Source organism: Rhamphochromis sp. 'chilingali' (assembly GCF_963969265.1).
Source record: "Rhamphochromis sp. 'chilingali' genome assembly, chromosome: 10".
In the NCBI taxonomy this organism is placed as follows: Eukaryota; Metazoa; Chordata; class Actinopteri; order Cichliformes; family Cichlidae; genus Rhamphochromis; species Rhamphochromis sp. 'chilingali'.
Window position 1 is genome coordinate 4,570,671 of NC_137937.1, and position 25,654 is coordinate 4,596,324.

Here is a 25,654-nt window from a genome sequence, read left to right on the forward strand (position 1 = left end):
ATGTTATCTAAAACCATGCATGAGCAATCAGGTGTGAACACTGGACCGGGAGACTGGTTCACGTCTGTCTTTGGGCAATGGAAGAGTGTTGTTATGTCTGCCATGTTTTCTTTTGTTGTTTTTCTTGTCATATTGATGATTGGATGTTGTCTCATCCCTCTGGTCCGGCGGCTTTTAGTAAAGATGCTGGAGAGAGCCCTGAGCTCAGGCTCAGCAGGTTCAGCTGCGCCGGAGTCCATGATGCCTTTGAGGGAGATTGTAGGCTGGACGGAGGAGTGAGACAAATCCTGGTGTAAGTTGGGCTCGCAAGCGAGCCCAAGAGGAGGAGTTGTCAAGAAAAACATGTAATTTCACTGCCATTATTTCATTATTATTTCATTAGTCTGCATCACTTAGTATCAGTTGATCATCACCATTATCATGTATCAAAACAGCAAAATGTGTTAAAGCTGAAAGTCTGACTGTTCAAAGGTGAAACTACAAACACTTGTACATATACAGCTCCCTCCATAATGGCCTGAGGAAAACCAAAGACCTGATGTGATTTCATGTTTTCTTTGTTTCACAGTTTAAAAGTTTGTGGTTCTGTTCTCAGACCTTTGTCACTCACATGTTGTGCATCAGCTGTTTATGTCACTGTGCAGCCAAACTAACTCCCCTCATGTGTTTCCTTTGCAGCTGCTCCTCTGGATAGCATTGAGTCCCTGGCTGCCTACTACGTGAGCTGCGTCAGGCAGGTGCAGCCGGACGGCCCGTACAGAGTCGCTGGATATTCTTCTGGTGCCTGTGTAGCATTTGAAATGTGCTCTCAGCTGCAGACCCAGAATCAGCCTGTGGAGTTCCTGTTTCTCTTTGATGGCTCACATTCATATGTGGCAGCGTACACACAGGTCAGAGAAACACTCGCGCATCTTTATTTCATGTATATGCTGTATAGCGTGTGTGATGTTGGTTTTGAAGGATGAGCTCTGGTCACATGATCTGCATGTGAACAGGTTTAACTGTGTTTTTGATTTGCAGAGCTACAGAGCCAAGCTAACACCCGGCAACGAGTCTGAGGCTGAGACTGAAGCCTTGTGTGCCTTCATCCAGCAGTTCACTGGCATTGAATACAACAAGGTATACTGTCTCTGACCCACAGGTTCACACACAAGTATTCCTTTATGTGGCATCAGCGTTAAAGGCCACACAACCTGAGCTTTTGCCTCACGGCGCCTGTAAGGTAAAGATGGTGACTGTAACACAGTCTGGAGCTGCTGTTCCAGCACAGTCTGTGTGTGGTGCAGGTTTGACTCAACAATGATGTGATGTTTGGAGCTGTTATGGAGACTAAAGTAAAACATGCGGTTAAATCAAACCTTCGTACAGTTTCTCACTGAAAGCTGACATTTGTAACTCCTGAATATCAAAACATCTTCATTTTGCATTTTCATATACATAAGATCTGTGATGTTCATTAATTATGTGTCACTTACTTTTCTGAAAACAACAATATGTCGTGGAAGGAGTGGGGAAGGAGGACCCAGGCGCGGTGCTCTACGTATAGACAGTGTTTATTTACAGAGGGTGATATCAAACAACAATAAATCCCCGTGTTTCTCCCCAGACTCCCGTGTCGTGTCCTCCAAGTGCTCTCTGCTCCCGTGTCTGCACTCCCGGTGCTCGCTGCTCCTTAAGCCTTCCACGCTCCTCCTGCGGGAAACAATAACGGCAGCAGTCAGGACACTGAACAATGGCAGGCATACACTACACGACCAAAACCTAAACTGGGTAACTAACGTGGAGTCCCAAGCAATGATCCCGCGTCGGTGGGAGCTCCAAGACTCTTAAGTAGCTCCCCCGACGAGGCCTGATCAGCAGCAGGTGTGTGGCTTCGGGTGTGGCCAGTCCCCTTGCAGGGCCACACCCTCCAGGCCTGACGCCGCCTATAAACAAGTGCTCAGCCACCCACACACACACACATATACACAAGCACAGGGAAGGGGGAGCAACACCAAAATACACAACAATAATAATACTACTAATAATAATACTACTAATAATAATAATAATAATACTAATACTAATACTAATAATAATAATAATAATAAAATACATGACTGCTCAGGGATCCTGGGTCGCCCAGTCCCAGGACCCTGACAGTACCCCCCCCCCCTAAGGGTCGGCTCCCGACGACCCCAAAACCAAAACAAAACAGCACAACCAACCCAGGGCGGGCGGCTGGGGGAACCAGGACCGAGGGCCAGAACCAAAACAAGCAAAAACAACAAAACAACAAACCGACCCAGTCCACAGTCTCAGAGTCAGACCGCGCATCCCGCAGCGGTGCAAAAAGAAAACGAAAAGACGCCACAAACAGTCACAGGCGGCCCATCAACACAACAAGAGAGTTCAGGGGGCCTACCTCGAGCCCAACGGCGGCGACGTAGCAGCTCCGGCGGACGGCCCCGGGTCCGGCGGCAGCAGCAAAACAGTTCAGGGGGCCTGCCACGGGTCCGGTGGCGGCGGAACGGTTCTGGTGGCCTGCCACGGGTCCGGTGGCGGCGGCGCTGCTCCTCCGGCGGCCTGCCACGGGTCCGGTGGCGGTGGAACGGTTCTGGTGGCCTGCCACGGGTCCGGTGGCAACGTCGCTGCTCCGGTGAGCAACAGCGAGGCGTGGCAACAGGTCCATGACGCGCCGATCGCTGACATGGACGCACCGGACGTGGACGGCGAGGAGGTCCCTCCGGTCCGCTGACCTCCGGCCGGCAGCGAGAGCTCCTCCTCCGGCCGGCAGCGAGAGCTCCTCCTCCGGCCGGCAGCGAGAGCTCCTCCTCCGGCCGGCAGCGAGAGCTCCTCCTCCGGCCGGCAGCGAGAGCTCCTCCTCCGGCCGGCAGCGAGAGCTCCTCCTCCGGCTCGCTGAGCTCCTCAGCTGGCGGTGCGGGCTCCTCCGGCTCGCTGAGCTCCTGCTCGGGCATGCTGAGCTCCTCCGGCTCGCTGAGCGCCTCAGCTGACGGTGCGGGCTCCTCCGGCTCGCTGAGCTCCTCAGCTGACGGTGCGGGCTCCTCCGGCTCGCTGAGCTCCTGCTCGGGCATGCTGAGCTCCTCCGGCTCGCTGAGCTCCTGCTCGGGCATGCTGAGCTCCTTCGGCTCGCTGAGCTCCTGCTCGGGCATGCTGAGCTCCTTCGGCTCGCTGAGCTCCTGCTCGGGCATGCTGAGCTCCTCCGGCTCGCTGAGCTCCTCAGCTGGCGGTGCGGGCTCCTCCGGCTCGCTGAGCTCCTGCTCGGGCATGCTGAGCTCCACAGCTGGCGATGCGGGCTCCTCCGGCTCGCTGAGCTCCTGCTCGGGCATGCTGAGCTCCTCCGGCTCGCTGAGCGCCTCAGCTGACGGTGCGGGCTCCTCCGGCTCGCTGAGCTCCTGCTCGGGCATGCTGAGCTCCTGCTGCAGCTGTACGAAGTCTGAGGTTTCCCGAGCTTGCACTACCCCCCCGGGCTTTATGCAGGGTGCAAAGGCAGGCGGAAACTCCCTTGAGCTGGCCGAGGTAGGGGTTTCCCTCCAGGATTGCCTCGATGGCGTTTAACCCCCCCACTCTTGCCCTTGTGTTGGTGGTGTGAGTTACCCAGTCCATCAGGCGTTGGACGCGGGTGAGGTCGCTCTCTCCGGACAAGGCCGCTGGAGTGGGCAGTGGAATGGAGGCTGCTGCTGGTGGAGAAGATGGCTGAGCGTGTGATGTGGATGGTGAACAGGATGAAACGGTAAGCGGTGAGGTAGATGTCGCGGGGGATAATTCAGCAGGTGACGGCTGGATCACTAGCCGGGCGATAGGCTGAGGTACAGCGACCAGCTGGGCCGCGGGCTGCGCTTTGGCTACCGGCTGGGCAGCTGACCGTATAAACATAGCCCCAGAGTAAACAGTCGAGGTGAGTGACGATGAATTGTCCATATGACTCACCACAGCCGGCTGTTGAGATGTCTGTGGATTTAGCTGCGGTGAGGAACGCTGGCGGCGCGAACGTAGTTTCCGTGTCGGCGTCGGGGCCGGCGTCTCAGGCAGTGAATCCACCAGCTGTCCGAGCTGGTGGGCAGCCTGAGGAGGAGAGTGGAGGTGGAGGGTGGAAAGTAGGAAGTCCAGGACCACCGCATTAAGGGAGTCCACCAGCCAGGGGAATTCAAAAAGCATCTCCTGCAGCCGCCTCTCCACGGCGTGACGCAAACCTTCCGCAGGCTTCTCCCACCATAATTCACACATGCGGTACACTTTGTCCATAATTTCCCTCCTGAGCCTCTCCTCGGAGACCGCTGGGTCCATAAGTGGCGGGATCATTCTGTCACGGTGCGGCATGGCACACCGTGGAAGGAGTGGGGAAGGAGGACCCAGGCGCGGTGCTCTACGTATAGACAGTGTTTATTTACAGAGGGTGATATCAAACAACAATAAATCCCCGTGTTTCTCCCCAGACTCCCGTGTCGTGTCCTCCAAGTGCTCTCTGCTCCCGTGTCTGCACTCCCGGTGCTCGCTGCTCCTTAAGCCTTCCACGCTCCTCCTGCGGGAAACAATAGCGGCAGCAGTCAGGACACTGAACAATGGCAGGCATACACTACACGACCAAAACCTAAACTGGGTAACTAACGTGGAGTCCCAAGCAATGATCCCGCGTCGGTGGGCGCTCCAAGACTCTCTTAAGTAGCTCCCCCGACGAGGCCTGATCAGCAGCAGGTGTGTGGCTTCGGGTGTGGCCAGTCCCCTTGCAGGGCCACACCCTCCAGGCCTGACGCCGCCTATAAACAAGTGCTCAGCCACCCACACACACATATACACAAGCACAGGGAAGGGGGAGCAACACCAAAATACACAACAATAATAATAATAATAATAATAATAATAATAATAATAATAATAATAATAATAATACATGACTGCTCAGGGATCCTGGGTCGCCCAGTCCCAGGACCCTGACACAATATCTCCGCGAGCACGCGGTAACGTTTGCTATGAACTTACAGTCGTCTCCATGGTTACATCCTACAGCTTTTGGAGACTCTGCTCCCGCTGTCAGACCTGAATGCACGCGTCAGTGTGGCCGTGGACCTAATCACCTCCGCTCACAAGGACATCGACCGAGACTCACTGCACTTTGCAGCCTCCGCCTTCTACTACAAGCTAAAGGCTGCTGATGCATATGTACCTACTGCAAAATACCACGGCAGCGTGAAGCTGCTGCGCGCCGAAACCAGCAGCGAATATGAGCAAAACCTGGGAGCTGACTATAAGCTCAGCGAGGTACCGATGCACATTTACATCAGTCTGTAGTACTTATCTTCACTGTGCGTGTGTGCGCTTGTGTGTGTTTCTATAAACTCTGTCTGAGCCTTCCAATGTTCAAACTGTGTACTGCGTCTTTCTTCAGGTCTGTGATGGCGAGGTGTCGGTCCACGTCATCAAGGGAGATCACCACACTTTCCTAGAAGGCGCGGGGGCGGAGTCTATCAAGAACATCATTCATAACTCGCTGGCTGAGCGAGCTGTCAAACCAAGGGAGGGTTAAACATCCACCGTCTCTTCACCCTAATTCCTCAGCTTTCCCCAAACTAGACTGTAAATGTGTCGTTATAGGAAGTGTTTGCACTGCTTATGTTTACACGCTACTGTTATCCTAATATCCCAAATGTTAATGGTTAGTGAACCAGTCGACATCCCATCATCTCACAGCTCCATCGATTCCAACTGCAAGTTTTGTTTTTTGTTGCCATATGTTGTTGTTTGCAGAAGTTCATCCCACAACAAAATAACGTGGTTAAAAAATTAATGTAACAAAGTAACAAACACTGACACATTGATTGAATCCTGAATTACATAACATCACTCAAATTGGTGTTTCTGCTCATGCAGACATCAGTAGACAGGCAAACGCGCTGCGACCAGCCTGATGAGCGACTGTGGAGGGAGGGCTGACCCTGCAGCCGTGTTTCTGCACACTAACTACTCGTAACACAAGTTGGAGGCATTTCTTTATTTTGTGATATTTGTTTACTTTTCAGTCATGTGACCACACAGTCATCAGTTACAGTGGCAACCAGCAAATGTTTACGTTGTCAATAAGTTCACAACAAATTAAGTGTTTCATAAACTGTGTTTTAACAATGACACTCGTGTTACTGTAATTTACAGACCAGTTATTTCACTAATTCAGAAGAAAAACTGCTTCTCTTCATGATGGACTGTGTCAAACACACGCTGTTGTTCTGACAGACGCCTGTGACAGAGGCGTCGCTAAGGACCAAATGTGTCTCTTCAGAGGTTAATCAGAGATGTGAATGATCACTGTAACAGTGAGATCATATTTACTGATGTAACCTCTGAGAAACTGTTTCCTTTTAAAGGCTTTGGTCCAGAGATCTAAAACCTCAGCAAATAATCCAAACCTGAGTACAACAGCTGGCCTGAGACCTGTGATTGGGTCAGTGAAGGAAGCTGCTGATTGGAGATGAATGTGCTGAGGAGTCACAGTACGATGGACGTGACAATAAAGGCCTCTGTGTTTTATTGTAACATTTCTGTTATGTTTTGTAGGACTAATAAGGGCCTCAACAGTCGCTCAGTGTTTTCCTTCATTGTAACGAGCCTGTCCCGTTGGATCTATGATTCCTGTGCTTTTGTTGTCGTTACTATTTCTGATCATTTATCTTGTAAATATAGTTTTTGGGTTTTGTTTTTTAGAGGATGGGTCAGTTTATCAGGGACTGAAACACAAATCCTGTTGGCCCAGAAAATTCTTAGTCGCTGTTGGCGCCACCCGACCGTTTAGTTCAGACCATTAAAGTAACGACTGGTTCTATATGACACTTTTCTACATGCAACAAAGGTGGTGATGGAAGGAGGAGAACAAACTTTTTTGTCTGTATTTAATAGCACAATGAAGACCAGACAGCAAAGCAGGGAGGGAGAAATAAAGGGCCTCAGGTCAGAGTTGAACCCGGCCGCAGCATTTACCCCATGACCAGGTGACGTGGTCACCCGCCCGACCCTTACGCACAGCAGTATTTCACTTCAGCTACCAGGAGTATGTGGGTCGAGCATGCAGACTGAACTTTAGCTGCATGTTAGAAAGCCGAGTTTATGAATGAAGGCTAGAACAAATGTCCCGGCTGAAGGAGGAGGGGCTGCAGAGGTGTATAAACACAGGTGGGCGGGGCAGGGCTAGTGTGCAGGATGACTCAGTGACCTACACTGACCCGTGTTGGTGAACATTTTGTTAAAGTTAAATGTTTTCAAGCTGACAAGTAAATTATCCAGCGAGCTAAGTTGAGCTGACCGACGTGCAGTAAGGTTTTCATGCTCTTCACTAACAGCTGATCGCTGAGAATATATCAACAGTAATAATGTCCTGTAATTCCCACGGCTCTGTATGTCACACCTGCGTATGCTTCCCCATCACATTCATCACCTGTTCCTCTGGTGTCTCTGATTGGAGCACGCAGGTGTGTGGAGCAGAGTGAAATCACACACCTAATGCTGTTTTATTCAACCTGGATCTTGGAAGTTTTGATTAACATCAGTGTCAAACATGAACTAACTCTTTGTCCCCTTCAACATTACATGTTGTTTTTTGAAGTAACAGGTTCAGTGATCTTAAAAGGCTGCGGTAACGTGTCGCTGATAAAACACTGAGTCATTTTCAAATTATTCACTTTAGTTCAATTCAGCTTTATTGTTTTATGTGAAAGTCTCCATCCTGTGTCCTTCACTTATCTTTATCCCAGGTGTGAATTGTTCACAGGACTTAAAAGAAGGACGTGTCTGTGGAAAAGGCTCCGGCCAACCTAAACTCCTCCCTCATCAGGACACAGAAGAGCCGCTGAGGCAGCGCCTTGGAGTACGCTGCTGGTCGCGGCACACAGGTGCGCAACAAGATCTCCCGGCCTGCTGGAGGAGGGAAGTCTGGTACTCTGCTGCTTCCCCCAGTTTGCTTCTTGTCAGATCCCAAGTCCTCATCGACGGGCGCCAGAAGGGCAGCCTAAAAGGGCAAAGGTCAAATGTTAGCAAACAGCAACCGATTCTGAAGAAATGTGCTGTGTGATATTCAGAAGTACTGTAACCCGAGTCTCCCACAGAGACCTGATCCAGACTACAGCTCACAAACACAGCTCCTCTACTAACACCTCACTGCAGCTGCACGCTGCTGATCCTGTCTGTGATTAGAAATGATTTCAATAAAGTAAAACAGAGGCTCGTTTTCTATGAGCGCAAACAGGGATCTCTTTTTCAGTCTCAGTGTAACAAACGTGTTTACTGAATAAGTCTTTCAGTAAAAATGTTTTTGTTAATTCAGTAAAATCTGCAAAGATGACTTGTACTGTTGGCAGCAACAAACAGAGACAACAGAGTGTGGGACAGACAGGAAGTCAGGACACGTCTATGTGCTTCACAGTGGGACTAGAACATGAACATTTCTACACACACCACAGGCAGCAACTGTGCAAACCTCCCCGTCACCAAAAACACCCTGCAGGTCCCATCAGAGCAACGGCAGAGAAAACAGATGAAAGGTCTGTTAGAGAGAAAAACGCTTCGCTGCTTTCTTACCTGTATGACACCAAAAGGGTTTTGTTTTTTTAATAATAAAGGCTTCATGTTTTACAGTTAAAGGTAAAGCTCATGCAAACATGCAGGCTTATTTGTCTGATCAATGCAAAAGTTCAAACATGTCTCTTTCAAGCCTCATTATCAGCTGAGATCATAGTAAAGACACAGACAGGATCCTGATCCATCTGTTCTTTATATAATTACTGTTTTTACTGTAATGTAGAATATCATGGACATAATACACAGACTGCAGCCTAAATACTGCTAAAAACAGCCCTTTTTATTTTTAAGGTTTTACGTATTAACCTTTTATTATAAAAGTCACCTGATCCTTAGCAGGTGTGTATACAGAAATACACCAGGTCATTATTTAAGCAAAGCGAAGCCAAACTGCTCCTGTGTGACAGATGAAGTCCACCTTTAAACAGCATTTAGATGCTGCTAATGAAACTCGATTAGTGGCAGCACTGGTCTGTGGGCTGGGGACACTGGTGCCACCAGTACAGCGCGCACTTTTCACAGCGCCACCATGTGGACCAAACTGTATTCTGGGTCAAACCTGATGTTTTATCATTTACACTGAACAAAAATATAAACGCAACACTTTTGCTTTTGCTCCTGTTTTCCATGAGCTGAACTCAGAGATATGAAACATTTTCTACAAACACAAAAGACCCGACACTCGCAAGCAATGTTCCCTCTAAGCTGCGCGCGTACACAATTGCGCACTGCTGGCACGGTCTCTGCACAGAAAATCTGCGTTGCGCGCACAAAAAAAAAAAAAAAAAAAAAAAAAAAAAAATTCACCTGAATTGAAATTAAAATGAAAACTTTAACAATCCTGTTTTGCAGTGTTAGTCAGTGACTGGCTGCTCCCGTATAGGATTAGAACGAGGCCACCTTATCCCGTAGTCCAGCCAATCACGCGATTCACATTCGTATATACGCAGCTAATCAACGTCGCTGTCAGGCTCTGACGCGTCCTTATGCGCCGACACCGGTGTTTTAGCAAAGCGGCTGATGTGGAGTGAAGCCACGTTAATGACAACGTGTACAACCATTGGAGATGTGAGCAGGACCGACGGAACAACTGACGGGAAAAGTGTGGACTTTATACCAGTTTTTAAATTGTGTTGATCGGCCGCGTACAACCAGAGTTATGATAAAAATATCTGCAATGTTTGGTTTTCTTCCTGAATACTGTCGTTGTTTATATTTACTGCGGGAAGAAACGGTGAAAACGCCGTTTTATAAGGAAAACGCTCGAAAGCCTGTGAGCAAAAACAACACCCCACCACCCTTTCCTATTGGTGGAAAAATGTACCATGTGGACCAATCAAAAATTATATGGCAAGGGTTAGAAACGGGAGGAAGTTTTAGGAGTGACGGCGGTGCTTGGAGATGTGAGAGATTTGCGACGTTTAGCGCAAATCTTATGTAGTGAGTGTGTAGTGTAGTCAGCAGTTTTGTTGTGTGTGTCAGAACAATGAGGCGACTGCTGAATGTTACAGGTGTTACAGCAGTGATACATCTGCTGTTGTCCTGCAGGTATCAGGCTGTTGTTCTCCTTCATCTCATAGTGGACACAAATTATTTTTTGGAGTGGCACAAATAATTTGTGTGGCATCGGATTTGATGCAGAACAGCTGATTGTTCTGTAAATAGTTTGAACTGTTTAATTAAAAAACGCCTTGGCTACATTTTTAGGTAAACAGCTGCAAAAAACTTTGTTTGCATAACTCGGTTACTTTTTTGAAGAAGTAACTATATAATTAATTGCCCAACATTGGTCATTATATCCTGTATTTTGCAGACAGAGTTACAGACTCTCTCCCAGACCACAGACTCATAATACAAGTCAGAGCTTTATTAAAAAAAAAAAGAAAGAAAGAAAGTTGTGTTTTCAAAATTAGAGTTATTTTTTACTTCCAATAGTGTTAACATACTGCACAGGTCAGGAACAAGATTTTTTGTTACATTTTCATTGTAAGTGGGCTGAAGCAGTTAATTAAAAGTAGTCTAACATGCCACACCTGTGAGGTGTGGCATGTCAAGGTGCTGATTAGACAGCATGAATATTGCACAGGTGTGTCTGAGACTGCCCACAATAAAAGGCCACTCTGAAATATGCCGTACATGTGTAGCACAATGACACACATGTCGCAAAACCAGTCAGGATCCGGTTCAGCTCATGGAAACAAAAGTGTTGTGTTTATATTTGTGTTCAGTGTAACAAATACTGAGACGTCTAATAATGTTGTGTGTTGTTCATCTGAGGACGCTGCAGAGAACCAGATTATTTTTATTATCCTGTTTGTCTGTTATGTGAACCTTTAGAGGATGTACCTTATAAAGACTGAGTGCGTTTATCGCACTATGTTAAATGTAACTGTGAGCGACACGAGGCTTACTGCTCATGGTTACCTCATCAGTGGTGAAGTCAGCCAGCTTGATGCAAGAAAGAGGAAGAACAAAAGGATGAAAGAGCAACACACAGATGAAAAACAAAAACAGACTTTCTAACCGACAGAGCTGAAATCTGAACATGTCACCAGCTGCAGGAGGCAACGCTCTGAACCACGTCGTTCCTCCTCCAGATGGAGCTTTTACTGCCTATAGTCTCTTGACATACAATGGTTGGATTGTCCTATGATACTGTATCAGCTGAGCCTCAAATTCTTATGATCTCGAGCTTCAGTCTCAGTGAATCCTTAGTTGGCTCAGATGCATCATCTGGTGTTTGAGTGTAACAAGGTGGTTGTAACACAAAAGGTGTGTATGTGTTTGTGTAAACAGGTGAGTGTGGTTTGTAGTGTCCAACTAAAGCAGCGTGTCTAACCAACCACATCTCCAGGGCTGAATCAGGTGACCACGAGCCATCGCTCCACAGCTGCTGAGGGAGCTACAACCCTCATTCAGCCTTTCATAGACATACGGCAATGAACTGTATGAACAATAAACTTTATTCATACACACAAATCCCTTTAGGGTTGTGTCAGCGAGGGCAAACGTGCCACATCAAATACATGGAGCTACAAGCTGTGGTGACCCACTGTCAGTAAGGGAGCTTTATTACACACACACAGCATCAAATCATAACAACAGTTACCTCAAGCTACTTCTATGTTATAAGGCAAAGACCCTGCAGTTACACAGGGAAACATTAGGTGACCGTCTGTGAGCGACAGTGGGAACCAAAGCCTCTAACAAACATCCATCGATAGATGAGGGGCAGACGGGCTGAATGCAGAGAGGTCTACTAACACATGTTGAGTGAAGAAGAAACACCCAGTGCATTATGGGGAACTTAGACCTATAACTTAGACCTGTGTGCGCCTTAGCATATGCTACTTCCGGCGCATAGCGCTTAGTTTCCGGTGTGATATTCGCTCCTTGTTCACGGTCGGGTTTTTCAACCAAATGGACGAATCAAGTGGCAATTTACATTTTTCGAGATGTCGAATGTATCTGTAGATGATGTTGATCGACTTGTCGATATTTCCCCCCCGCGCCTCAGAGCAAACGAGAGAAAGGATTCAGATTTTATACTTCTCAGTATCTGTAAACAGCGCTCCCTCGTTTATCGCGGGAGTTACGTTCTAAAAATAACCTGCGATTGGTGAAATCTGAAGTAGCCAACTTTATTTTCCACAGTTATTATCAATGTTTTAAGGCTGTAAAACCCGTCACTACACACTTTATACACTCAGACCGACATGAACATTTTCACACGTTTCTCTCCTGTTTAAGCTCTCAAAGCTCAAACCTTCGTAGACAAATAAGTCCAGTATTACAGAAACCAAAGATCAAACCGTGTTTTCAGGTCCAGCACATGAGAACAGAGCAGCTGAGAGATAATTCAACATCAATGAATCATTAATGAATCAATGAATCAGCGATTCTGTACTGCACAGGAGAGACGGCACGGAGGAGATCAACAATAGTCTGAAGCCAATCAGGACGCAGAACACAAAGCGCTGTGCGCAAAAAAAAAAAAAGCATGCAAACTTGCACAAAAAAAATGTGCGAAACAGCGAGGCCGCGTTATAGCGACAGACCAGACCAGCTGCACAACACAGACACTTCAAACCTGAGGACAAATCTAAGAGAACAGAAAAAGGAAAGGAAACTTAGCTTAGAACCATGCAGCGCTACAGGAGACGGCAGCACTGCAGAGGTGAGGACCGGCACCTGTTTGAAAGAGACAAATGCACACAAAATAAGTGTTTGTTGTAGAATGTGCAGCATGAAAGTAGCATGCATGTTTTGCATAGAACTGTTTTATGCATCTGCATTTCACAAAGAATGACAAATTGGTATACGGGACAACAAATAAAATCTAATGTATAGAAAAAAGATAATAGGATATGCCCATGACAATAAGAATGATAAAGGACTTCACAAAGTCAATTTATTGCTAAAGTGTGATCTTAGAAAATTGCTATTGTGCACCACACTAAACAGAACAAATTCTGTCAAAACTTACTTTTGCAAGATCCCACAAATGTTTTGCAAGATCTTGAGAGTTTTTTTCTTTGCATTTATCATGCTTCCATCAATACCTGTAAAGCTGTACAGAGTACTGCAGCTGGTTGTTAATGAATGCAACAAAGACCACCAGATCAAAGTACACCTAGCCACGAGTGTTTCCCCTTCCACTGAGCACTATCTTCATCTCGCAAAATACATGTTCAAATTTTTTTTCTTCAATGTGCCTTGCGAGGCTCCATAACATACCTATCAATCTGTGAGCATTTCTCAGAGGCTGCAGCAACTGCAGCTTTTGAGGAAGTTGCAACAGCACATTTGTGAATTCTCACGCGTAGCCCTACAGGAACACCCACAGTTACAAATACCATAGCGACCAACATCAGTGCTACTACTGCCCACAGTTCATGTAAAGGAAACATAACGGTGTCATACAATAAACTACAGAATCAGCATTGTTGTCTGTGAAGGTTCTCAGTCATTCAGGTCATCGTAGTCAAAGGAGCTTGTAAAGAAAAGCGTCTGGACTTCTTTAAGTTGCTTGAAGACGTTTCACCTCTCATCCGAGAAGCTTCTTCACTTCATCAGCATTGTTGCACAACCGTGTATTCAATCTTGTTACCCTTCTTTAAAGTCCACTACCTGTGCTGCAAGTGAAGTTGATGCATTAACACATTGAAAGTTGTGGCACTTCTCATTATTTGACGTGCACAGCTGCTCTGTGTGAGGGTCAAACATTTGTTTATTCAACACCTGTGAAGGTATCAGAAAAAATGCATAGATAGCAAGAGAAGCAAATTAAAGCACTGCACGTGCTTTACGTGCTATGACATGCTGCACGTCATAAAACCCAGTTTCTTGATTAACATTTTTAAGAGTTAAGTTGTAATACTTTTGTGCATTATTAAAACAAATCCTAAAATTCTGTATCACTGTGCTGTTACGAGAAGGTAGCTTGAATGTAGGTATCTGGCCCTGTGTAAATCTTGAGCATGAGTGATGTTGTGGGACAGTGCACCAACTACACAGGTACAACAGCCGGAGAACCAAGAACCAGGAACAGCTACTTGGTGATCCCGACACAGACTCCAGCTTTCCATATCTGCATCTGCAATGAATATTAATAGAGATAAAATACAATCTTTTATCCTGTCTTCCTTCTCTCAGCCCAACCGGTCGCAGCAGATGGCCCCGCCCCTCCCTGAGCCTGGTTCTGTCAGAGGTTTCTTCCTGTTAAAAGGGAGTTTTTCCTTCCCACTGTCGCCAAAGTGCTTGCTCATAGGGGGTCATATGATTGTTGGGGTTTTCTCTATATCTATGAAGCACCTTGAGGCGACTTTTGTTGTGATTTGGCGCTATATAAATAAAATTGAATTGAATACAATTTGCGCTCTCAGAGTGCTTCTTGTTTGTTTTTGTTGTAATCTGACTGTGGATTTTGATGTTTTTAAAAGCATAATACAGCAAAAAAACAAACAAACAAACAAACAAAACCCAGAAGGCCTTTTAAATTTCTTTAAATATTGTTCTGCTTTAGTCAAATCAAAAGATTGTATATTATTAACTTGAAATTGAATTGTGATTTTAATTTTAGGAATAGAATTTTAAGAATATTAGTTTTTACTGTCTCCAAATGGACAGGTAAAAAGCAGCTTTGAATTGACAGACCTCAAATAATAATATATTTCTTGGATTCGAGGGGGCACCCAAACTCCACCTACACTACTGTGCTAGACAGCAATATCACAGAACAGTGAACTCTTGGCACACACAAAAAATCCCCAGTGTAATCAATCCTCCACAGCAATGAAACACTGGATTATTGGGTACAGACACTCTCTTGTAGCCAAAAGGTCAGAGGGTTAGTCCTTTCCAAAGCTATCAAAACATCATTTAGCAGGGCAGCAGCAAACAGTGTCTGAAAAGTGACTTTTCATAACCACTGTCATACTTATTAGATATTAAATTTACAATTGTTTTCTTCTCTGTATTGTTATCCATTCAGAACCAATACAATTATCCTGATAGATGCAGAAGGGAATGTGATCTTCACAGAGCGCACCATGCTTGACTGTGACACAACCAAATGGAGCACCAGTTCTTTCCAGTTCAAACTGCAGGAGTGAAGACACAATGGAGGAAACCTACTCTGTGCCTTTCTGCATCATCTCTCCTTCCGTTACCTTTTCCTCACCATCTCCTTCAGCTGAGCCTCATGTGACCGCAAAGACTCATCAGCACTTTTTTTATTCAGCTAGTCACTAGCTGCCTCGTTAACATCAGTTTCATATATTTCTTACTTTTGATTTAATTTAAAGATGTATGCTAATTTTTTAAAAAAAGCAAAGATGCCAAAGGACATTTAGAGTTTTGTAGAGGAAAATATTTTACCTACATGTCATGAACCTTCTCAAAAATTATAGCTTGAATGTAATTTGGTGAATATAAGATTGGTGTGATGCCATTTTCTGTCATGAACGCTAGACATTGTGGCCCTTTCACACACATGGCAAAAGACAGGAGATGATCTGTGTTAGGCACATTACATGCAGTACGTTATGACTGGTTCTGACATTAGTGGTTTTAAATACAGCTTGTCTGGGTGAAGTGTAGAAAAGCTCGTCTGCGGTGCATGAATACATGCTTTTTGGTGTCCGATGTAACCTTCCATCCATGATTTACATTTTATGCTCTATTTTCAGGCTGCAGGCTAAATTGGCATCCTATGACAAGTCATAGGGTCACATATATTTTTCTAGAAGATTTAAGTTCACACGAGTCATCACCAGGATTACTGGCTACTTTGTAAGTTTCTGATTACCCTTTCATTGGTGTTTAGGTAATTTTGCGTCACAGCATCAAATGTTTCAATGCACTGTTAAATGCACTGGATCTTGAAAAAACAGCCTGAAAATAAATAACAGTTTATCCAAACACCTCTCTTTTTGATTGTTGCATTATGATTACGGATACAAAATAACTGTCAGGAGCCATGTGCTCACACACATATCAGTATAGGCCTAGGAAGCTGGCTCCGCTGCTTCCTGTATGACTCTAGGATTTACCCACATGCAGGTGACGTATGAGTAATGTATTTATTAATGTGAAGAAAGCTTTTTGTAACCAGATTGAACCCATGGTTAATTTGACTTCTGTTCCCTAAAAAAAAAAAGAGTTCAAACTTGATATGATTTGTGAGTAATATGTACATATGTATTTTGATCTTTTGTTAGTTTTTTCCATTTAAAATCTCCCTATGGTCATTTAACCAGTATCCCTGGTTTGCAGTGTTATGCCATTGTATGTACTTTAGCTGACCTGCAACTGTTTTCAAACAGTGACCCCTCCTGCCTGTGTGGAATATTGCACCCTTCAGGATGTACCTGAACATTTGGTGTATTTAAAGATTACCTTCTTATTTTTTTAACCAGCAGAATGGGCACTGGTATCTTCACATCAATGTTTTAAAGCAATACAGCATCTAAAGAGGTGTAGAGGAGTATAAATCTAGACAAGTACAAATAGAATACCAGTGGCACAGCATTAAAAAATAATGCAGTTTTTATTTTTATCTGATTAATTTCAGCTGTGAAACAAATTTGTGGTTGTATTACCATCACTCCATGTTTATAGGCTGTATGTAAACATCTTTATAGTTTTCTTCATATACTGTGTGCTGTAAGCATCCACCAGTCCCAGAATTAGCACTCTCTGCTAAAGGCAGCAAGAGTCCACTCGACAAAACCAAAGCATGTTTTGTAAGATTTTGCATCACTGATTAAATATATCTGAATTTATTGATTCATGCAGGAGGTGTGTAGCACATGCTCACTTTAATGTTATGTTATAATTTGGTTGCTCTTCCCATTTTTAAAAACATTATCCTTTTTTAATGCTTGTCGGCTACCCCTTGTAGTCAAAGTGTGCATAAAGGGATTTCATGCAATATCAGGAGTTTCAAAAATGTGAACCATCCCACTGGATGGCTTCACATTATGTGAAAATGGGGGAGGGGGGATTCCAGTTATTCAATGGGACGCCGTTTGTAAACTGAATGATGCTGGAATTAGTAGCAACATTTTTCCACATTTAGCTCAAAGCCTTATTAAAAACATGTTTTTTCAAGTCATTTTTCACAATATTCAAATTTCCAAAGAGGAATTGGAAAATGTTCTTTCCCTGAAAATGTCTTTTACTGAAGCTGCATCTATCCTCTCCATCTCAAGGCCTACTCTGTAAGACTATTATAACAAGTAAGTTATACAGTCGCTTACATTTAATGCTTCATTGAGCTGTATGTTTAAGTGTAGAAGAAAACCAAAGATCAAAGACGACACAGTTCAGTGCCAGTTAGCAAAGATGATGCATTTTGTCCTTTGGATGTATCATATTGCTGGTCTCTGTCAGCCTCTGTGGACCTTCACCACCATCTGCACCACGCACGAGGGCTTGAGCCCATATTCAGATAGAGATGCAGAGTCGTTCACCAATAGCTTCCCAGCGACAGTCAGCCGGACTTCAGCCATAAGATATCCTACACACACAACAGAGGACAGAGATGAACCTCACAAAATATTTAAACATGTCAAAAACTATTATGTCAGGTTCCCTGAACACCACTGAAGATGCACACATTTTAAACACACTCCTGTGTCCAAAACTCCTTAGCAGTGACAACAAAGTTAATATTTCAAAATCATCCTCAGTGCACACCTTTTCCCCCACTGTGGTCAAGATGCTCTTAGCTGTTTGGTTCCTCCTGCTCAGGATTTCTTCAAAGGAAAAAAGGAAACAAAAAGCAGTTTTAAAAGTTTTTTGTTGGTGGTGTTTTTGACTTTCAAGCTCAATCAAAGCAGAAAAAGACTTCAAAACAAATTCAATTGAATGGATGGGTATAATCTTCCATTGAAAGCCAGCAAGAAATAACAGTTTTTTAGAGAGTTTTGGTCATCATACACATAACAGCAATCACTGCGTTTGCAATATAATCTGTGACTATTATGAAAGTAACATACATAACTTGAAAAGCTAAAATCAATCATAACATTAAGCTCACCTTGTTTTTGTGGAGAAGGTGATCAGGCTTTTTCTTCACGTCCTGAGACCAGGTGCACTGGATCATCACCAGCTTGTATCTTCATCCTTTTTCACTCAGTGAAGTCTTTCTCTTTGTTCCCTTTGCAACAGAAAACTACCGTGTGATCACAGGTGAAGTTAGGGATATTTTTCCTGTGCAGTTTTTATAGTGCTTCATTTGGTGAAGCTGTTGATCCACTTTGATCTCAAAGGATCTCGACGGTGGAAAAAAGTAATATTTCTCCTTACCATTAGGCTAAATATAGATATAACAATTTATAATATGTCAGCAGCATCCCCATAAGGGAGGTCTCCCTGTAGTGTCCCGAATGCAGATCCATTGTGATAAGAGAGAATGGATCAGATTTGAATGTCCTCTGTAAAGTGTGCACAGCAGTAAATGGACAGCCGTTTGAATTCTGCTTGCAGTGTTTGAGGGAATGGGAGAGTCCACGGCCTTGGAAAGACTGCTGTGAAAATCACTAAAAACACTACAAACCTGCCCAGATAACCTTTGGTTCATTGGAGGAAGTCCACGGATGTCCTTCTATCCGTCCCTGTCTCACCTCCTGGTTGAGTACAGCAAGTGGAATTGTAAATTTGTTGTTTGTCCTCGATGTAAGGTAAAGTTATGTTTTCTATTCCTGAAGAGCTATACTAAATGTATTTTTTTAAAGCGACTTCTGTGTACCATGCTCCAGCGGTGTAGCTGTATGGCAGAAGAAATAATGACAGAGACACAAAGCTTCCAAGTTTTACTTTTGATGTGGGAGTGCCTTATTTGTAATAATGTACCATGCTGTGTTTTTTAATTCCCTTTTTATAATTCTCTATCTCTCTAATTCTCTCCAAATCAAATATAATTAGTGTTGGGTTCTATTGATGAGAAATTTGCTACTAAATGTGATCTTTACAGCTGCATTATGTCTGAATCATAATGATAATAAACCTGAAAAATGTAATTCATTCATAAATGTGAAATATAGTTAATCATACATTATGTTATTACTCATTCCTTAAGATTTAGTTATTTTATGTTGACCTGTCATTGTCTGCTGCTTCTTTAGCATTAGCTTGATGGCATTAATCACTTGTGCTATTCAGGCATTTTTTCCGTGTTTTTTTTTGTTAGCTTTATGATGACTGCTATTTTTTCTTCTAAATTGTTTAAGGAAATCAATGTCTATTTTATTAAAACCTTGTTATGCTTAATAAACAGTTAGGGTGTAAAGCATGCATGTTACAAGCACGTAGATGCTTTTATTTACAGTTTGTCGTTGGTTTCTTCTGCTTGTGCAGTTTTCCAGCCACCTTCTTCCCGTGCAGCACACAGTCCCAACATGATCAGATGATGCAGAACAGCCGTGTGGGTCAGCATCCCCTGACACCACACCCTGAACCCACCAGCCAAAGCCCTCCCTGCAGCTGAGCCACAAACCACATATTATCTCATTTAGAAAAATGTTTTGAGTAACTGACAAAACACGTAGTTAAGATTAATTTTTAGGGGTTTTGTTGGTTTTATAAACAGTTTAGTTTGAAACACACTGAATAATTCATTAACTACATTTTAAAAATCTGAAAAGCACTGTGGCGGGGCAGGGCCGTGCAGAGAGGTTTAAAGGGACGGGTGCTCAAAGTTAAAAAGGGGCACATTGAACCAGGTTGAATAACAACAACACACATTCATCAAGAATCTAATATGGGAAGAGAAGGGCTGTGTTGATCTGAGACTGTAGACATTAAAAAGTCCATAGGAGAGATGGTAGCTGATTAAACAAGTGTCATGAGATAATAACAAAATGCAAAGATTGGTGACAGCGCTTGGAACCATAAGGCAACAAAAAACTGTGAGAAATAAATTAGGCTCTGCCTGTGAATCACTCTTTGCTTCTCTTCTTCCTTCCATCCCATCATTTCATATATCACTCTCCACTTGCTATGTGAGAACAAGGCACAACTTGTCTGTGAAGGTTCTCAGTCATCCCGGTCATCGTAGTCTTTGCAAGCTCCTTTGAAGGCACAACTTGCTATTGCAATAAACTATAATCTAATTATCCACACCTAACAACTCTTGCACTTAATCTATAATAAAATGATGACAGAAAAATGTTATAGCACTGCCTTTAGTAGCCTCACACAGCTCCTGCTGTTTCCTCCTCATGTCCTTACCAGGCATGTCTGGACAATGTTATATCATGAGTAATATTTTTAAAAAAAATCCATCTAAATAAAACAAACACATGCACGCACACACAGTGACATTTTAGACCTTCTTCAGAATACTGTATATACTATGGGCATCACGGTGCTGATCCATAATCCTTACATTATTATTTATTACTAGAGCTACAATAATAACGCAATGAGGAGGGGGAAGTAATAAATATGAAATAATGTATTTATGATGATTCCATTTGTTTCACTATCCACTCTGTGCAGGGGCAAAGCTTATTACATTTTTAAACTGTAGAGATACAATAATTTTACTGCTGTAAAATCCAACTTTTGTCTTATTTAAAATATAAATCTAATATAATCTGCTTCTTAATGTATGTTCTTTAAAATACAGCGTGTGTTTTTAATATATTATAATTATAATAATTATTATGTGGACATGCATATTAGATCGTTTTTTAGTGAAATATAATCCCTCCAGAAAGGCAGGAAAAGCCCGGAAACTTACTTTAAAACTAAATATGTTCCCTAAAACGGTGACAGAGCTACAGATCCATGACAGCCTTACACAGGTAGCCAGCAGCTGTGACCAGCACTGCTTGTGCAGTTAATAAAAGGACAGGTAATGTTTGTCGCGCTGTTGCACACACAGCACGCTCGTTTGTTTCAGTTCGTCAGTTGCCACAAGACAACTTACCAACGTGTACGTAATAAGCTAATACTCCTGGGTGCTATACACTACAGTGCACGCTGTGCACCTACTTACTGGGTTTGTCGCATCAGTCTGTGTCTCTGAGTTAACTTGTGTTTCTCCTACAGCTCCGGACCGCAACAAATGCGCGTGCTCTTTGTGAGCTCGTTCCCGGCTCGTAACCAGCGCGTTCTGCCGTCAAGGGCGATCATTGGTTAAATGTGATCATGTGACTGATGCAAGCCAGATCCTTTTATTTAGCAAAACTGTGATTAATAGTTAAATATTATTGTTGATGGGCACAGACAAGACTCCGCACGCACACACACACACATAAAAAAAATAATAATTTTTTTTTAAAAAGTTGCCTCAACAAAAGGGCACTTTGGGCACCCATCAGGAAAGGGGCGGGTGCTCAAGCCCCTCTAGCCCCCCCTCTGCACGTGCCTGTGGCGGGGTGTGGTTTGTGGCTGAGCAGCATCAGGGGAGGGGTGGAGCAGTGGGTGTGTGTGTGTGTGTCCATCCATCCCTAGGTGAAGCTGCACCCGATGAAGGAGAGGAAGAGCGCAAATAAGTGGGGCTAAAAACCACAGCACTTCTCAACGGTTTTTCAGATAGAATCAGATAGAAGCGCATTCTCCTTTATAAATATGTGTATCCCTTCGTTACCATGGGAACGAAGATAAAGGAAGTTGTAGAGTCAATGCGGACTTTGTGGACATTTGAAAAGGTCAGGAGTTAAGAGTGGGACACTTGGGGTTTTTTCTTCTTTTTTTCTTTTTCTTTTTGCCACAAGACCGGAAAAACGGCATGTGTCCCTAAGTTGCGGCTTCGGTACGTTGGGATCTACCTATCCGAAGAGGAAGACGCATAAAGGGAGTGACTTTTTTTTTTTTTAATTGGCAGATAATTTCAAATGCAGCGTTTCTATCAGCTCAACAAATGTCAGCACACACAAACTGTGTGTAGTGTGTAGCACAGTGCGTTGGTAGCCAAATCGCCGGCTGCGGTGTTTGACACGAAGAAACAAGAAATCAAGCTGAGACAAGAAGAAGGTTTAGAAAGACAAGACAGGAGAGGAAGAAGAGACGTTACATTTAAAGGTAAGGACTCCTCATTTAAAGATCACGTGTAAGTCCTCGTGTTTTTAAATCACATACTGGGTCTGTACAGGTAACATTATGTTTTTTACATAGTGTGAAACGTGCTACAAATCAAACTTAGGTAGACTGTGTTACTTAAAGGCTGCAGGAAAATACTCGGTTGTGTTTAAAAAGGTTAGTTTGCTGTACTGTGATGGATTTAAAGCAAATAAGGATCCTAACTGCAAAAGAAAATAATTTTCAAAAAGGTTGAAATATCTAAAGCAATGGCAGATTTAAAAAAAAACACACACACAATAAAAACAACAGACTGCAGGGAGGTTCTGTTCTGTGATGTCACAATCAAGCTGGTCTGAATAGAGATACAGTCCCGATCAAAAGTTTAAGACCTCTTGAAAAATTGCAACAAAAAAATAAAAAAGTCATATTTTGCATGGTTGGATCTTAACAAGGTTCCAAGTAGAGCTTCAACATGCAACAAGCAGAAATTGGACAAAAGCATTTTTTGAGCATCCAATTTATTGAAAACAAACAGAAAAATAAACAGAAATCAAAGTTCCAAACATGAACTCAGTAATGAATAGCTTCACAGCTATTGCTGATCACTTCAAAAAATTTGTTGCGGCTCTGTTATAGCATCACACAAACATCTCACATAAGCTCTATCTCTACAGTTTTATGTCGCACTCATAGCACACTATGCCCACATTTGTGGAGAGCAACCTTTGCATCATTTGTGGTAATGGGAAACAGTAAGGCATTTTGTACCAGGAGCTCGTTTTGCTTGTCGACCCCTAACAGTCAGCAGATAACATGTTAATCAGGTTATGTTATGACAATCCCTGCAGCACATCCATTTAAATGTCTTGGAGACGTGAGCGGGGGGGCCAACTTCACTCACTCTTCAAATCCAACAAAAGTGGTATCAAACGTTTGTGCTGCGTTTGTGCTGCAAAAATTTTCGTTTGTGCTGCTATCATTTTAAAGATATTAATAAAAATTTCTAGAGGTCATCAGAGGTCAACCAGCCCCCTCATATTAATGGAATCAAACAAAATTGGTGTCAATCAGTTGTGCTATGTTTGTGCTGGTTTGTGCTGCTAAAGTTGTCGTTTGTGCTGCTTCTGTTTTCAAAGACATTAATGAAAATGTAAAGGTCAAATGTACTGTTTATAAGATTGGGGAAAACTGCAGTCAGCTGAGACTGAAGAAGTCACTTGGATGAGTGACGAAACGTTTCTCCCACTGAAAGTGTCCGGATGAACAGAATCAACCTTTTGGAATTTACTTACCCGGATGATTAAGCACGCATCAAGACGTTGTTTTATTAATATTTTTAAAATGATAGCGGCACAAACAACAATTTTAGGAGCACAAACCAGCACAAACATAGCACAACTGATTGACACCAATTTTGTTTGATTCCATTAATATGAGGGGGCTGGTTGACCTCTGATGACCTCTAGAAATTTTTATTAATATCTTTAAAATGATAGCAGCACAAACGAAAATTTTTGCAGCACAAACGTAGCACAAACGTTTGATACCACTTTTGTTGCATTTGAAGAAGGTGGGGGGGCCAACTTCACTCACATTTTGGAGACCGTTGATCAAACGTAAATATGTCCAGTCACTTTTGATTCAACCTGCTTAGCTTGATCTCACATTTGCCGTTTCCTCTATCTCTATCCCCTGTGTGTGTCTGTTTGTGTGCTTGTGTGTTTGTGAGTGTGTGTGTGTGCGTGCGATGATCTCACATTTGTCATTTCTTCTTTCTCTCTCCCCTTGTCTTGTGTGTGTGAGTGAGAGAGAGATTATCATCTAACATTTGCCATTTCCTCTAGCTCTTTCCCCTGTGTGTGGGTGCATGTGTAAAGGTAAGAAGCTTAGTAATGAAGTAAATGAATTCATTGACGGGTGAACAAACAAGGGCAACACGGTGGCACAGTGGTTAATATAGTTGCCCGCACAGCAAGAAGGTCCTGAGTTCAACTCCACTATCAGGCTGAGGTCTTTCTGTATGGACTTCTCATGTTCTCAAAGTGTTTGTGGGGGTTCACTCCACGTGCTCCGGCCTCTTTCCAAAATCCTAGTTTGTGGAGAAACTCTGAAATGCTCTTAAGTGTCTAGGGTTGTCTGTATCTGTGTTAGCCCTGTAACAGACTGGTGACCTGTCGAGGGTGTACCCTGCTTCTCGCCCTAAGATAGCTGGGATAGGCTCGAGCTGCCCTGTGACACTGGAAAAGAAACACAGCAGAGAATGGATGGGTGGCTGATCTAACGTAAACATTTCCAGTCACTTTCAGTTCAAGCTGCTTAGCATGATCTCACATTTGCCAATTTCTCTATCTCTTCCCCCTCTGTTGTGTGTGTGTGAGATATTCTCACTTTTGCCATTTCTTCTGTCCCTTTCAACTGATGTGTGTGTGTGTGTGTGTGTGTGTGTGTGTGTGTGTGTGTGTGTGTGTGTGTGTGTGTGTGTGTGTGTCCCACATATTGCATACTCTGCTTTTGTCCTCAAATCAGGTAGGAAGTGTCTGTGTGGTTGAGCTGGTCTGGTCTGTCTAGACTTTCACTAGATAGATCAGGCTGCACCCACCTGTGAAACAGGTGGAGGGTCACCAGGACATGCAGAACTTGCTGACAGACTCCTGGCCACCTCTTGCCTCCTTAGTAGAAAGGGGCCACTCCCAGAGGCAGAGGGCTGTGAGGCACCGCCCGCCGGGCCCTCTCCTTTGGGAAAACCCTCAACACTGGGCCGAACCTTTGAGTTCTGTATGTCCATTCAGGCACACTCCATGCTTGATCTGTGGGCAATTCCTCTCAGAAGTGGAGGTCACGGTGGAGGCGTTGGAGGGCGGAAGGCGTTCCCTCAGTGGCTCTCCTCTTCTGAGATTCTGTAAAAACATAAGTCAATGTAGTGTAAGCAGCTTGAAATGAAAGTAACTGAACTTTTTTAAATTTCTGGGAGACGGTTGCTCACACGCGGGCGGCACAGTGGTTAGCACCGTTACCACACAGGAAGAAGGTCTTGAGTTCAGCTCTACCGTCGCTCTGTGTGGAGTTTGCATGTTCTTCCTGCTTTTGCGTGGGTTCTTTCCTTGTACTCCGGCTTCCTGCCACAGTCCAACGACCTGCAGTTAGTGGCAATAGGTAATCGAAGAGTGTAAATTGGCGATAGGTGCGAATGGTTTTCTGCGTCTATGTGTTAGCCCTGTAACAGACTGGTGACCTGTCGAGGGTGCACCCTGCTTCTCGCCCTAAGATAGCTGGGATAGGCTCGAGCTGCCCTGTGACACTGGAAAAGAAACACAGCAGAGAATGGATGGGTGGCTGATCAAACGTAAACATTTCCAGTCACTTTCAGTTCAAGCTGCTTAGCATGATCTCACATTTGCCAATTTCTCTATCTCTTCCCCCTCTGTTGTGTGTGTGTGAGATATTCTCACTTTTGCCATTTCTTCTGTCCCTTTCAACTGATCTGTGTGTGAGTGTGTGTGTGTGTGTGTGTGTGTGTGTCCCACATATTGCATACTCTGCTTTTGTCCTCAAATCA

At 43.9% G+C, this 25,654-nt stretch overlaps 1 protein-coding gene and 1 long non-coding RNA gene across 8 annotated transcripts; both read right to left on the reverse strand.

Moving 5' to 3' along the window:
* Positions 1 to 3,357: 3,357 nt before the first annotated feature.
* LOC308404241 (uncharacterized protein) lies at positions 3,358 to 4,720 on the reverse strand (the record flags this gene model as incomplete). The annotated part of the gene is made up of 2 exons (XM_080894187.1): positions 4,610 to 4,720; positions 3,358 to 4,522 (listed from the first exon to the last, which is right to left on the reverse strand). Exon 2 carries the CDS (start codon positions 4,318 to 4,320, stop codon positions 3,358 to 3,360), a length of 963 nt encoding a protein of 320 aa, XP_080750313.1. The 5' UTR covers positions 4,321 to 4,522; positions 4,610 to 4,720.
* A 10,261-nt stretch (positions 4,721 to 14,981) lies between these two features.
* On the reverse strand, positions 14,982 to 25,337 carry LOC308404813. 7 transcript variants are annotated; one of them, XR_013973208.1, is made up of 5 exons: positions 19,395 to 25,337; positions 18,626 to 18,695; positions 18,107 to 18,226; positions 17,764 to 17,822; positions 14,990 to 17,584 (listed from the first exon to the last, which is right to left on the reverse strand). It is a non-coding gene; the product is annotated as an uncharacterized lncRNA (long non-coding RNA). The 7 variants fall into 7 exon arrangements; XR_013973204.1 differs by having other exon boundaries at positions 14,982 to 17,584; positions 18,107 to 19,551; positions 21,071 to 25,337; XR_013973205.1 differs by having other exon boundaries at positions 14,987 to 17,584; positions 18,107 to 18,695; positions 21,071 to 25,337.
* Between the last annotated feature and the right edge of the window lie 317 nt (positions 25,338 to 25,654).